At 47.2% G+C, this 14,669-nt stretch overlaps 1 protein-coding gene across 7 annotated transcripts in view; it reads right to left on the bottom strand.

Moving 5' to 3' along the window:
* Window positions 1-2,407: 2,407 nt before the first annotated feature.
* Window positions 2,408-14,669, bottom strand: part of CFAP65 (cilia and flagella associated protein 65) — a 32,036-nt gene continuing 19,774 nt past the window's right edge. For 5 of the 7 annotated variants that reach the window (XM_053982537.1, XM_053982539.1, XM_053982538.1 and 2 more), the window contains 12 exons: window positions 12,695-12,805; window positions 11,715-11,906; window positions 10,791-10,949; window positions 9,327-9,467; window positions 8,771-8,887; window positions 8,059-8,196; window positions 7,504-7,569; window positions 5,660-5,865; window positions 5,147-5,296; window positions 4,349-4,627; window positions 3,541-3,678; window positions 2,408-2,971 (listed from right to left, as the gene is read on the bottom strand). In XM_053982537.1, the coding sequence (XP_053838512.1) occupies window positions 2,935-2,971; window positions 3,541-3,678; window positions 4,349-4,627; window positions 5,147-5,296; window positions 5,660-5,865; window positions 7,504-7,569; window positions 8,059-8,196; window positions 8,771-8,887; window positions 9,327-9,467; window positions 10,791-10,949; window positions 11,715-11,906; window positions 12,695-12,805 (1,734 nt within the window). In that variant the 3' untranslated portion in view covers window positions 2,408-2,934. Of the gene's footprint in view, window positions 2,972-3,540; window positions 3,679-4,348; window positions 4,628-5,146; window positions 5,297-5,659; window positions 5,866-7,503; window positions 7,570-8,058; window positions 8,197-8,770; window positions 8,888-9,326; window positions 9,468-10,790; window positions 10,950-11,714; window positions 11,907-12,694; window positions 12,806-14,669 lie in introns of those variants that run through there. The other 2 variants (XM_053982541.1, XR_008437899.1) reach the window with 2 other exon arrangements.

Genomic DNA, 14,669 nt, shown 5'->3' with positions numbered 1-14,669 from the left:
TGTTGTGTGGTGCATTAACTGCCTGATGACTGAGTGCTCCCGATAATTCGCACAAGGAGAGGGGGAGTCCCATTAGCTTGCCAAGCTCATGCTCAGCCATAGGCGTGCAGGCTGTATACCTGCCGGGAGCCTGGCCTGGCTACCAACCCCAGTCCCGTGGGAACATCACCCATTTCACTGCCCAAACACCAGTGGGAAGAAGCAGGACCTGTACCTACAGTATTTCTGTTGGAGAAATGTGCATTAGAAACGTAGCTCTGTTGGGCAGGGGCCAAATCCAGCCCTGGGAGACAGTACAACAAGCTCAAACTTCCTTCTGCCTGAGACCCAAATGCCATTAGCAGAAACAGAACTTCTCCTCTCTTCTGGGTCCTGAGGTGGGCTGTGAGTCTATAGTCCCACAAGTTCATCACCCTTGGAAGTGGCTACCAAAAAAACCTGTTGCTAAGAGAAAGTCCCTCCCTGCCAGCTCTGTACATCTCTGCCCTCCCCTCACTTCCCCATTGCCCCAAAGATCCGAGAGAGAGAAGCCCCTGGGTGAGAACATCCACACCATAGGCTCCACAGTACGTAGAGCTCACCCCCAGCACCATCTGGAAGTGCTGCTGTGTGGGAGTGCTGTTAGTGTTTGCTAACAGGACAGTGATGTGGCTCAGTCACACGTTGAAGTGTTTTCCAAAACCAGGGTCAGGGTCTAGTTCCCAGCCTGAGAAGAGGAATTGGGAATTTCCCCAACCTGGAAAAGAGGCTGCCCCTGACGTATTTATATTTTAGGATGAGGATAAAAGAAGAAAAGTGTGTGACAGCTGCTACTCTCTTTGCTTAGTGCACTCAGAGTGGTTCTGGTTGACAGGCACCAGAGAAGACCTACAACAAAGGTGACACACCACCATCTCACAGTCCCTAAAAAGAGCTGAGAGAAGAAAAAATTCTCTCTCACGGGTGTAAATAGCTCTCAAATCTGTTTCCCTGACTCACCTGTTGTTTAAGGCATCATCTTCGAGATCTCTCCTACTAGAGTGATGCTTATCAAACAAGTGAATTTCCCTCTAATAGTGCTCCAACAGGCAAGTACAGTGTGACTTCTGTTTTCTCCAGGTCCAGGCTGGGAGTACAAGAAAGTGGGGAGAACAGGAGCTTTAATGGCATAAAAAATTCCCTGCACATTTGATGGCACTCAGGCTGTCACCGTTTGTTTTTGGGTGTTACACCAGACTAACACACAGCATTCCCATGCCAGCTCCTCCAGGTAGTGGATGCAACGGTGCAGCTGCAGTGATGCAGCCTAACGAGCATTAGGTCACACAGCAGGTCTGAGGATGGACAAACTGACTGACCCTGTCTTCACTGCTCCATGCTACCCTTGGGCAGCTGGATTCAACCTGCTTTAGGGCAACAGTGAGGTTTCTACCCCTGGCTTTGCTATCCATTTGGGAACTTTGTTGCAGGACAACAGAGCATCTGCAGTGAGCAAATCCTAGCAAGGAGCCTGGACCAAGAAGAATCAGTCCAAGTGGACTGAACAGCCAGGCCCTGCTGCTGCCTTGAGGTGTGAGGAAGGAAGTGGTTCTGCATTACCTGTTCAGCACTAGCCAAAGCCCAGAGGAATACAGAAAGACTGCTGTGATATCCTGGCACGCAGAGTACTGGGAAGGGAGGAGAGGGTTTGCACTTCTCATGAGAAAGATCCAGGACCCATGTGAAGGCCCAAGGCACCCAGGCTGAGTTCAGGAGCTGGCAGTGCCTCTGCTGTATCTCTGACAACAGGAACAGCTCAGCCCTGAGGCTTAGTAACAGTTACACAGGCAGGGCTCCTGCACAAAGAGGAGTGCTGGGGTGAAGCTGGGTGAGCTGCAGTACCCCAGGCACAGCAGGCAACAGCCCTCTGCTGGGCGGGGCAAAAGCCTTCCACAGTGCCTTTTGCACAATCTTCTCTTAAGATGCAAGGGAAGAAGATGCAGCTCTGGTCTTGGCTGGGTCCTGGCACTGGGAAACAAGGCATGAGGGTTTGGAGGGAGACACCAAAACTGCACCCTCACCAGAGCTGGGTGGCTGCATGAGCCCCATGTTGCAGAGTCCATAGTGCTACGGCAGAGCTGGGGATATGCACAGCCCACTGCTTGGCACAGCCATCCTGCAACTCCTGCCTGGGAGCAGCAGCTGGAACCCAGCACCAGCCTGTTCTGTGCTGGCCACTGGGATTTCTCACAACTCACGCTGCCACCTCCCGGCTGTGACAAACATGCTCCTTCATTGTGACACCTCTTGCAGCCTGACGGACTCCGCAGGCCAAGCCAAGGCTCAGAGGACTCCCTTCCCTAGGTGACAGCCTTGCAGTTTGGAAAGGGAAGACCTTGTCCAGGGCTCCCAAACCCAGACGCATGAATTACGTATGTTACACACCATGTCAGTGTCTGAAGGTCAAGTTGCTTTTATTGGGTTGCCGTGTGTACTGATTATGCTGCAGCTGCCCCCTCGGGCTGGTCACTGTAAAGGGAACCTGCAGTCGCCACTGGAGCAAGGAGGGGAGGAGGATTCAGTACCTGCATCCTGCTGATCCCATCACCTCATTGCCCAGATGTCAGTCCTTCCTCAGCTACATTCCAAAGCAGATTCCACTCCTCTCAGCCGGTGCAGACTGAGGATAGTGGGAATTGTCATAGTGGTTGTCCATGTGCTCCCTGTAGCATAGAGTTCTTCTCCAATGATGTGGCCAGCCACAGAAAGGAGAGATCCCATGGACTCTGCTGTGGAGTTGTCAGAGGATTCAAATTGGTGCTGAGAACATAATCAGGACATGCCTCCTCAGAGAAAGCCAGCATGCTGAGCTAAGGTCATGGTGTGGGAGGGTCCAAGTTGCTCTGAACATCACAGGGATGAAGAATGGAGAGAGTTGATGTGCTTGAGGAGCTTAAGCAGCACAGTACCCAGCAGCTACGCTCTGGAGGGTGGGGTTGCCGGGTTCGTGATTCTGAAGAAGAGATGGCAGCTCTGGAGATGACATCTATATCCAACAACCCCCTTCCATTAACCCTCAATCCCATCTCGCTGCACTTCTGCCCAAGCTAGGGCAAACCCTTATGCTTTTCACTCAGGTCCAAATCTACTTTCCCCACCAGTGGCTATTCCCTCAACCAAACTAGATCCCACACCACCTTGGATTATGAAAACTTTACTCCCTTTCTGCTGTCAGAGGCTGTGCTGCCTGCTCCTTGACCCCTTTTCCCAAAGGACCCTCCTTGTGCTAGGCTCTCCAGTGCCTCAGGCCAACCATTCACCCATAGGGCCCTGCCCCAGAGCTGTATGAGGGTCTCAAGTCCATAGAAAGGCTGTACTGTTACCACCTCTGCTCTGTGGCTCAGGACAAGCCAAGGGGGGGCAGAGACTTTGGGAGTGGATTCTTCATTTTGCACAGACAGCCTTGGCATTGATAGGCAGGGATTCAGCTAACCCACATGGTCTAGAAAATGGGCTGTTCTTCAGCCTGACATGTTAAGGACAGGTCCTGTCCCCCACCAGAGCACAGATACACTCTGCTACCTTCGGGAGGCATTGGGGGGTAAAGCAATGACCCTGGGCTGGGCTGTCAGCACCACCTCCCCACGGCTGGCTTCGATCAGGATATTCTGCAGTGTGTTTTCCAGCACCAGCTCCACAAGGTTCCCAACAGCTGGCTGCCTAGAAAGACAGAAGTACAGGAGAGGACAGCTATCAGAAAACAGATAAGGCAGGCTGCTTGCTGTGACTCCTGCCAGGAATCATCAGGCACAGCAGTGGAGCATACACTGTTTCCTACACACTGAGACCAACAAAGATTTGAGCAATGGGTTGCTGACCCTTGTCCCAGAACTGTCACCAGCTGGTGTCAGGCCCTGACCTTAGACAAAACTGGGTGACTATAGTTTTACTGGTTTCTCCCTCCAAGCTGTGCTGTAGCTGCTATTAGTGAATAATGCTTGTAGCTTGTAGCAGTGTACAAGGGAGCAGCCACAGCAAATGCAAGGTGGTGGAATATTGCAGTGAAAAGAAAAGGTAAGGTAAGCACATACTGCACCCTAATGTCTAATATAGCCTAGACTGCCTGAGAGTGAAGTAGACATCATTCACTACCAGCATCCTGGCACTGCCCACAGCTCAACCCCAGACACAGTAAACCTTCTCTCTCTACAAACCACATTTGGGAGAGGGTGGCTGGTGGGCTAGCATCGACTTGCACCCAGGCAACACATAACACACCGGCAGAAATGCTGCAGGGCTGAAGGAGAAATGGCTTTCTGGCCAGGCAGTGTGCTGCCACGGCTCTCTTGACTGTGCAGCTCTTAGCTTTTACATACACAACCTTCCTTACCTACTTATGATCTCCTTTTCCCTCAACTGCTTATGGTGAAAAGTCTCACAAGACTCCAGCAAATCACTGGGAGAAGTTTCCTGACTAATTTTTTTCTTCTCTCCATCCTTCTCAAGGTCAAGATCTGTCAAAGAAGACACCCTGGAGGGAATCATGGAGCCCTGTCTACTGTCCTGGAGCTCTGCTGATTTTGCAGACTGGAACTGGGAGAAATATGGAATAGGCTCATCTTGGATTTTTCTCACTGACTTCTGGAAGCGGCCATCCTCCAAGAGGCTTCTAAGAAGAGGAAAATAAAGGATAATTCCAGCAAATTGGCTCTCTGTATGACCCAGAGGATTATTACAAGACACCACAAATCAGAGGAAATCACTGACTGATGTCAGTGTTTAGTCTGTAGCTTCTTGCTTTCTAGGCCTAAGGGAAGCAGCAAGAGGGTTTAAGCAGTGAAACTACCTCTGTTTTCCCAGTGCTGGTTCTTTACATTTGTGCAGCTCACAAACTGAATAGGTGTACCCCAACACAGCCTGTTTCCAAGATCACAGTAGGCAGAGTTCCCTGGTTCCTGGGAACTCTGGAAAGATGGGCTCAGCCCCTGGCTGGGGAGGAAGCCCCTGCCTTGGCTGTCACTCCATGATCACAGCTTATAGTCCCCAAGACAGCTTTTAGCAGGTGGATCCCCCATTCTGGCAACAAGAGTGCACAGATTCCTCTAGGATTAGCAGAGAACTGACCATGCTGCACTCATTCTCTGGAGGACAGGGGCTCCAAACCAGGTGAGGGTGAAGGGACACACACCTGATGACACCTGTGAGTATGTCAGTCACCACCTCCAGCTCTTGTTTAGAAGCAGCAGCCAGGGACAGCTGTTTGTGCTCCATGTCCGTCCTGCTTCTGTGCCTACTTCCATCCACCAATTTGCTTTCTGAGGGCTGGGTGCTGAAAGGGCTGAGAAAGGAGGAGTTGTTCCATCAGTGGCAGCATTGCAGAACCAAACTTTCAAAGACCAGCACCCTTCTAGCACTGCAGCAGCATGTCAGGCAAGCAGTGCAGGCAAGCAGGGGAGGGGTGGGAGCTGTCATATTTCTGACAGGAGCAGGGACACTGTCATAAAAGAGGAACACTGAGCTCTGACAGTTGAGGTGGGGAGAGAAACAGGTCATGTCAGCTAATGCTGGGGAAAGCAAGACACCTCTTACTTAATTTTGAGGCACTGGATAGGAGCAGAGTAGAGCACCAAGTTCAGTGCATATCACAGCATGGGCAGCCTTGGCTCAGATGAAGCTGCCAATCCAAAAAACTACCTCTTACCGAGACAAGAAGTATCTGGGAAAATCCAAGGCAAAGTTGCTGAGGAAGTCCTCAATGGCGTAGGACCTGGCTGACACATCAAGGTATAAGAACAAGGGCGTGGGAGGCTCTGGTTTGACCTGGCTGGCATCTTTGTCCAACAGCCCCCTCTCAATGTGTCCAGGTGGCTGACTGGGTGTAGGGTGGCTTTTAATAGGGGGTAATGTCTGTTGGAAGGAAAGAAATGGCAGGCATATAGTTGGTCCTTTGGCCACAAGTAGGCTGGTGTAGGTTTGAGCACAGGCATGAGAACTGAAAGCCCAGCAACCAGACCCACTAGAGTGGGTGTCAAAATGATTTTAGCACCGCAGTACTGATAACAGGCATGAGCAGCCATAGTGGAAATCAGGTCTCTTCCCTTCTCACTGACTAGTGTGCCAGCCCCAAGTGTCAACAGGGCTTCAGGGTCTCCCTAAGGTACTTGGAGCTGTTGTTCTCCAATCCATCACCGTGGAAGCTCTTGCAAGCACACCGGGAGTGCTGCAGGAGAAGTGACGTACATGGAATGCATGGGGAAACTGTCCTCCCCCAAACCTGAAGGGAAACCAGGAACTGACTCCAGTCACACTACACAGGCCAACTTGGGGTTGCATTACCAGCAGTCAGGTTAGGGGAAATTTCTTAGAGCAGTAGCCAGGATGCCTGTGCCAGAAGGACACCACAGAGATCTGGAGAAGTCCTCAGGCATCACAGGACTTCAATGATCTTTGAGACATGGCTGCCCTGCCTCTGGGAATGAGGTTAGGGGCCAGCACTGCTCCTTACACAGACATAGCAGGCTCCAAATTATCACTACAGGTTAAAATCCTAGAGGACTAAATGAAACTGTTTTTACCTTTCTGCAGCCATCCTTATGCTCATCCAGAGAATGCTTTCACCTGCATCACTGATCACACCAAACAGCACAGGGAAAACAGTCCAAGCTAGAGTCGCCCTGAGCTGATTCCTTCACACAGAACAGTGCAAGGCAAGGCAAAGGCACTCATGGAGTCTCAGGAGCACTGCTACAGCCTCACTGTGGTGGCATTCCTGAGATAACAAGCTACATCTCCTTGTTGCCTCAGTCCTCTCAGGCCCAGCTTCCCCTCAGCTCCCCTAAATCTTTACACATCTTGGGTTAGCTTTGAGCCCTGTCATTCCCACAGCACATCTTGCTGATGGCTATAGGCACTGCTGGCTCTTCCTTTGGGCCCAGGTAGGTCTGCAGAGCACTCACTGGGACCTTGTTTCACACCTTCCCACCACTGCTGGAAAAGCTGTCTTATAGCAGTGCATACAGTTGTGTACTTGAGTGGAAACTGATGAACCAGGCAAACTGAGCTTTAAAACTTTCTGTGTATTTAAACTAAGGCAGCTCCTGTCTGCAGCTTCTCCTGAGGAACAGAGCACAGCTCTTCTTGAGGTGAGGGCAAAGTCTGCACCACGTTCTGCCAGGGTCCTGCTGCTTTCTGCTGTGGCACACATTCCATTGTGGCCCCAAAATGAAATCAGTACAGGTACCAATTGCCCTGTCTGTGTGCATTTTTTCTGCTTATTTGAAACCTTTCCCCCTTTCTCCAGTCATGGGTGCACGTTTGATGCCAATTTCAGTTCCCATTCACCTCAGCTGGAAAGTTACTGGCCAGAGAACACAGCCAGACAGTGTGATTCTTCTGCCTCCTCCAAACAGTCTGTCTCTCAAAGCCTTGAAGCTACAAATCCTGCTGTGCTCTCTGTCCAGACTCCCACACTGTGATATCCAGCATTTGCCTATTTTCTAAAGCAATCAGTTTGATTATACCACAAGTGAGACAGGCCTGATTTACCTTGTATTTCCTGATCACAGCTGAGGATTCGGGAAGATTTGCTGTTTCAGCAGAATCTGATAACCTCTGAAAAATAAAATAAAATATTAAATTTTAAAAAAGGGAAGAAGAATTACCATATGGGGAAGATACGGAGCAGAACAAGACCTTAGGATTTTTTTAAACTTTGTGCCAGCTGAGAGTCAATGATCTCATCCTCCATTCTTCACTTAGACCACATTCTTACTGCTAGCTACACATTTCTCTCCAGTGTTTATTCATGGTTAAAAATCCAACCATTGGTTTCCAGAGCCACTGGCCTTGTTTTTCCAAAGGCTTCTCATGCACTTTCAAATTTCAGATGGTCACTAGAAATTTCAGTTTGTAAGATGATTCTTGGCTAGAAAACAAGATCTCATTTTCCTCTAACCACAGATCAACTTTTGAGGTCTTTAACAGATCAGTCTCATGTCCTCTTAACAACTGCCTAGGTTTTCCTAAAGAATGTTTCTTGTCAACTCTGGCTGCTATTTCTTGAGCCAAGCTAAGCTGGTGCAAGGTTTTGAGAGCGCTTACCACTGAAGGTGACGTTAGCTTCCTCTTAGTCCCAAGGTCCTTCTCTGTGATGGTGAATTCCACAGCCTGTCGTTCCTTCTCCTTTTCCCACTCATGCAGGTCCCTCTCATACTGAACCAGGGACTCCTGGATGTACACCTATGAAACACACCATACTGAGGGGAGCAGGGCCAGAAAAGAGTTGAAAATAGCAGTCCTTGGCTCAAGTCTATGCCTGTTTCTCCCCTTCAGGAGGTCCCAGGAAGAAACCCACTTGCTTTCCATGTATTCCAGTGGCAGGAAGAGGAAAAAACAGTGGTATTTTAAGTCTCAGACAGAGAAGATATACTCTCTCGCCAAAGAAAACCTGGAAAATGTTGAGGGGGACACGACTGTTGGTCTGTTCCCCCAATAATATTAAAGCAGCAAGACTTGTTTTTTACAGATATCAAGTCTTTGGCATCCACTGAAAGCCATTCCCATTCAAACCATCACTTCTAGCAGCTGGGCTCCCCTCACAAAGCCATACATTGCACAATTACACTTCATCTAGTGAACCACACAGACAGAAAGATGATTAAAGTATCAGGAAGGATGAAGCTAGGTGTCTTCAGGAGTGAGAAGTGTGTATCAAAGAAGGATTCCTTCAGCTGGAAGCAGCAGGCAGCTGACTGCTGGGTCAGCCATTTGGGAACCACAATAACATGCCTGGGTCATGGTAATTGGGTCTCACCTCACACACCAGATTTATTCTGCAGAAGTAGGGAGTCCTTGTATGTTGCAGTGTGATGAAGCAGGGGATACTCTCTCCAGGCTGTGCAACCCCTGACTCTGGAGCAACCTCCAACACCTGGGCGAAGGGCGGAAGGAGGAGAACAAAATTAAATAAAAAAAGAAAAAAACCCCATAGGAGCTATTTCACTGTCCTGGGACCTTCCTGTGTGCTTTCTCTTCTCAGGGAACACACCTCTTCTCAGAGGTATGTGGCATGAGAGAGATGCAGTTGATATATTCTAAGAACAAACATGGCCTTTGCTGGTGGACAGAGTCCTGAGGTTTGTTATCGCATTACGTAGTTCCAACTTCATATAACCTCACCAAAGTCTTTGGATTTCCCTTCTGAAATCCTGTTGTTCCCCCTGTCCTAACCCTTGCCTTCACTTTTCCTTTCATCACCTAGTAGAAAGCCAGCTTCCTAGAAATAAGTGTCCTGTTGAAAATGGAGATGTAAGGTCCTTTCATGGCACAACAGACATGGGCAGGAAGGCTGTAGATCAAAGAGGACTCACCATTTCTTTACAGGAGTTTACCTGCCAGGTAAACACCACTGCCTTGCTCTTCGAGATATTGTTGAGAAAGACAAGTCGACCAGCTTTGGTGCAGTCTGGGATATTTCCAAGGCAAATCCTGTGATGGGACAAGGTGGCTGCCTGCAGGAAATAAGGAGAAACCAGAAGGAACAGCAGAGAAGGAAGATGGAACCTAGCCACTGGGGAAGGGGAGTCATACAGTCATCTCTAAGTCATACTCCAGCAATTCACAGATAATATTAACCAGGTATCTTTACTATAATAACTTGAGAGAATGTAACAATTCTCTCAATTTTGCTCTGGTTACAATGACTTTACATCAAAAGGCCAGCTGTGTTGCAGTGGGATTGAGTGAGCAATGAATAAGACATAACACTGGGACTGGACAGGAAAGGATCTCGGGAGCACAGAGGACCAGTAACGTCCTGATTCTCTCTCTGCAGCATTGGCAGTCCAGGCCTTTTCCTACTTCAGTTGAGAAACATGAGGTGTGTGCTTGTGCAAAATCCCTATCAATCTGACTGTGAGTTTTAGGAAAGTGATCCCTAATACACCTTGCTACTAGTATGCTACTAGTTTGTCCCATTCTCTAGGCACAATGCAATCTCTAATTAAGTACAGTAATCATTAGAGAAAGAAACTTGATTTCAGACAACAGAGCCTTGCAGAATGCTATCTTAATTGTCAGACTAAGGCAGTTTTTAATCATCTTCTCTTTGCTGTTCTCAGGAATATAATTGCCCTGCTTGGAAGCAAAAGAGCATGTGAAGCTATGGCTGGCTCCAAGGAAGGCATGCTAATGTCACACAGGTTGAATCCTTTACCTGCCAGGAGAAAGCCTCTGTTGCTGCTGTGTAATGCTCATTCACTGTGCCTGGATCTGTGGGCGAGTTTAACAACAGATTGTCCAGGCTGGCAGGCCAGCTCTAGCCAGGCCAGACAAGCTCCTGCTGAGTCAGCAGCAGGTCAAACAAGCGCATTCCTCTGCATGTGTCTGAATAGGTGACCATCCACCCTGCAGTCAGCATTCAGGTTATGAATCACCTGAGTTTGGCTGGGAAATGGTGGCAGCCAAGCCCTGACAGTGTATGGCAGGAGTATAATGGTCTTTTTGAGAATGACTTGGGAAAGAAAAAGATGTTACAGCTGCACAGAAGAAAGGCAGCTGTGACAGGAGGTAACTTCCAAGAAAAAATTACATGAACAAACCCAAACCAATTTTTGTTCTAATGGCTATGGAAGTGACAAGCTGGAAGACTCCTTTCAGCTTCTATGAGTTAAGCTCCAGATTGCCTGCTGGAAGGGAAATATCTTGTTCTGTCTCATGGCAAATGAATTCTCCTGAAACACAGACTACTGCAAGATAGGGCCACTTGTATATTTCAGTCTCTCACACACATTTCTGGACTGATTATATTGCTCATATCCCACACTTGGTCTTACCTGCCCAGGCAGAGTTAGCTTGGCAGAACCTGGAATGACTGCAGAAGAAAAAAAATGTCTGGACGTGGCAGCCTCTTCTACAATATTTGGATTGTAGCCTGCTCCTTGGAAAGTAATCTGGGTTGAGTCACCCTCCGGGATGTCGATGAGAACATCAACCTGCCTTGGACAAGATAAAACTTTTAAGTCCAGAGTCATATTTGGGAGAGATGTGCAATAAGCTAGCATACTTGCTAATGGACTGGTCTAAATACACCCCATGCATGTATAAAGACAAGTCCAGTCTTCTTTGCTCTTTCAGGCCTTGACCTTTCCTGCTAGCCCAGGAAAGCTGCTTAAGTAGTCAATTATCCAGTTACAGTATAAGATGGACAGAGACTCCCTCTTGGAGCAAAGGTTGGAGTTTCAAAGTTAAATTTATTCATTTATCCATGCATTCACCACAGACTGAAGCAACAAGTAGTGCTACAGCTCTGGCCTTGCCTGCCTGCTGCAGCCCAGGACAGAGGTCTTTGGGAAGGCTGTTTTCAGAGGTTTGTAGCAGCATACACTGTAATGATAGACACTGACTTCAGTCTCTTTGATGGGAGTTTTTGAAGGCCAACAATGAACCACAAATCTGAATAGATACTATTGATATCTCCAGTTACTGTTTGATACTTGAAAAACATATACTGGGATAACTCTGGTTGTGGAAGATATCTCTTCTTGGGAAGAAAAAAATTATGAGGCAAATTTATCTGCTCCATTTCCAGACCAGACCAGCCACTCATATGCTCTCAAGACTCTTTGCTTCTTGGAGGCATAGAGCTCAATTCAGTTGTAGCATTACATGGACCAACCACCAGTAAGGAACCTAAAGAATTTTACGTCAGCAACAGAATCTGTTGTTGTTGAATGTTTCAGTCATGAGGAGGCTCTTACCGTGTATGTTTTAGCTTCCAGTGGTGAGAAGATCCACTTAATGTGCCCTGCTTCACCAGGGGGGATTTCTCCTCTAGGAGTTAGGCAGACAAACACAGGATGCTGAAAATTCTTCTCCTGTATCTTCACAATGTTGTCCAGCTGAACCTCAAATGTCACAGGCATGGAGCCACCATTGTAGAGTTTATAAATCTGAAGTGAGTAGGCAAGAGCAGTGCTTTTTATACCAGATACAAGTTAAACTAGTTAACACTTCCCCAGAGGATGCTGATAAGCATTAATATTTAATTAATCAGCTTATCTCCTAAGAATGAGGAGACCTCATAGTGTCAAGACTTAACACTGAGGCTCTGATAGGCAGCTGTGCTGAAGGTTTATCACCACACATGTACATTGATAACCAAAGTGTCTCTCCAAATGGTGTCCTGCCAATTCACACTAGGGGAAAATTAATACAGATTAGCTAAAGGGATCACTGTAAAGCGGATTACATAAAATGCAAAAACACTTGTATTAAAGTGTTCTTAATTCAATTCAGACTTTTTCACTTCCCAAGTAAATTAGGCAGAACAGAATCAATAAGTGTTTTTGCTGAATAAGTGTTTAAGGAAGTTAAATTAATTTACTAAAAAAATAATTAGGGTTTATTTCCAGAGTACTTGGAGCAGCTAGGCAAATTTTCACTCAGATACAATGCAAGATAATACGTGAACAACCCAACATGCCTCATACGCATTCTGATTATAGAGTGAACATCAAATCTTGTCAAACTGCAGGTGGTGAGAAGTACTTTCCCTGCTGCTGTCCCAGCAGATATTTCCAAACTCTGCCCAGAACTATCCTCAAAGTTCTCCTGTGATGCTTCACTATGGAGGCTATTCCATTTTCTGAGATTGCCTCAGACACTGCCTGTCCTTGGGACACATTAGTCTTAGCTCCTTCCCTACACTTGCTGCTGGGTTTGGCTCCAAGATGCTCACCTGCGTGGGGGGTTGGGAGCGTCCAAGAGCAATGGGTGCGAAGACATGCTTAGTGGATGCAAAATGAACGTACCGCTGGTCGCGTTCCACTGTCACACCGCTGAAGGTCAGCTACAGTGGAAAGAAATGCAGTCACTTTCTCACAGGGCCTTGGTCCCATCACTAACAACTGCACAAGGACCCTGAAGTACTTTGCAAATGGAAGACCACACAGTTACAAACTTTAATTGGTAATACCAGGATAGCGTGTCCTAAGAAAAACATCTAGCAGATGGAGAACCTACACCAGATTTTCTCTGAAAGATTCTCTTCTTGTATCAGAAAGACTGTACTTTTCTCTCTGCTATGCCAGGCATCAGCATCAATGCTTCTCTGTGCAAGTGTATGGTGGAAATTCCCCATGAATGAAAGTGTCTGGACTGTACATAGGAGAGTGTGCAACTGTCACAGCCAAATACTTTGGAAAGACAGGATTTAGGTAAGTATTGGCCTCCTCTTGGAAATGATCATCTGGATATCCTCTAGAGTGCTCCAAGAACGTGTCTAGCAGCCCAAAAGCTATAAGCAAGTCCAAAAGTAAGAAGATTCTACCTGAACTTTAAGTGATCAAGTGATGATCAACAGTATCAGCAAAGCAGCCACCAGGTACTCCAAGCAAAGTGGAGATATTTACAGAGCTATTTCACAGAAACGAGTTTGCATTCACACATGCATTTTGAGAAAACCACAATCAGGCTGAAGATGTACTGATGATGCACTGTTTTCTTCAGGATCACCCCAAAGTATCACTGAGCTGTCTGCTTTGGGGTGGAGGCTGCAAAGCAGTCACCTAGTAATGTCTCTGCATGGGTCAACAGGAGCCAAGTTGCTGCAATTCACAGTAAGTTAAGCTTGAAGAATGGCTATTTTTCAAACAGATGTGTAAAACACAGAGAGAATATTTGCAAAGATAGACACTTGCAGGAGATACTGTATCAGCTACTTAAAAAAGAGCAGAGAATGACAACTCCTTTTAAAAAACCCATTCCAGTTCACATCTATAAGCAAAATGCAGAGGAAGAAAGAACTAGAAATACAAGGTTAGCAAGGTCCCACATGGGATCTTTTCAAAGCACTACATGAGTATTCAGCCTCCTGAGAACCACAGCTTGCCAGATGAAGTGAAAGTAGGAGAAAGACAAAAGCTTTGCTTTCGAACTTCAAAGGAAAAAGGGATAGGAACCTCCCTGAGCTTTGGGAGTGAAACATCCATTTATACAACTTTGATCAAAAAGCCATCTTGCATTCCAACAGACCAGAACTGCTCAGGAAAAACTGTCACCAGTTTCCATTTGACACAGGATATGACATTTAGAGGAATATCTGTTAAAGAGAGACAAATGGAGAAAAGTGAAGACTTGATGCAACCAATTCTCCTTCTAGAGTGCATAAACTTCATCCCACAGTGAACACTTAAGAGGGATGCCAGGGGATGCCAGATTCTCCAGGGAGAAGAGCTGCCTGGAGAACACATGCTGCAGGTGATAACATCTCACAATTCCAAACTAGCAGCTATGAAGGGAAGTGCAAACACTTGCAGTTTATAAAACCTGTGCACTCAGGGATTCTCCTTGGGATCCAACCCTTCTCTCCAGGGAGTTCTGTGAACCAATCTACCTCAGCCTGCAACACATGCAGCTGGCTGGGCTTTTCCTACTAAAACTGCTGGGAGCTGCAAATTCTGCCTGGCCAAATGATCTCAGAGCTCTGAGAACAAGCAGTCTTACAGGTGAAGAGGCAAAGGACAACCTGTGAAAGCGTTAGGCAGTGGGAGGCCTTGTTTCCCTGCTGCACAAGGAACTGGGTAACACAGAATCCTACAGATGTCTCCTCCTACATCCAGAAGAAATTGCCAATAGGAAATCAATTTGCATTCTTCAGAGTACCTATAAATCATCATAGGACTAAAAATTGGCCACTGAATGGGGAAAGAATA

Source organism: Vidua macroura, chromosome 7, assembly GCF_024509145.1.
Source record: "Vidua macroura isolate BioBank_ID:100142 chromosome 7, ASM2450914v1, whole genome shotgun sequence".
Taxonomy (NCBI): Eukaryota; Metazoa; Chordata; class Aves; order Passeriformes; family Viduidae; genus Vidua; species Vidua macroura.
This window is presented reverse-complemented; position numbering and strand designations above follow the sequence as displayed.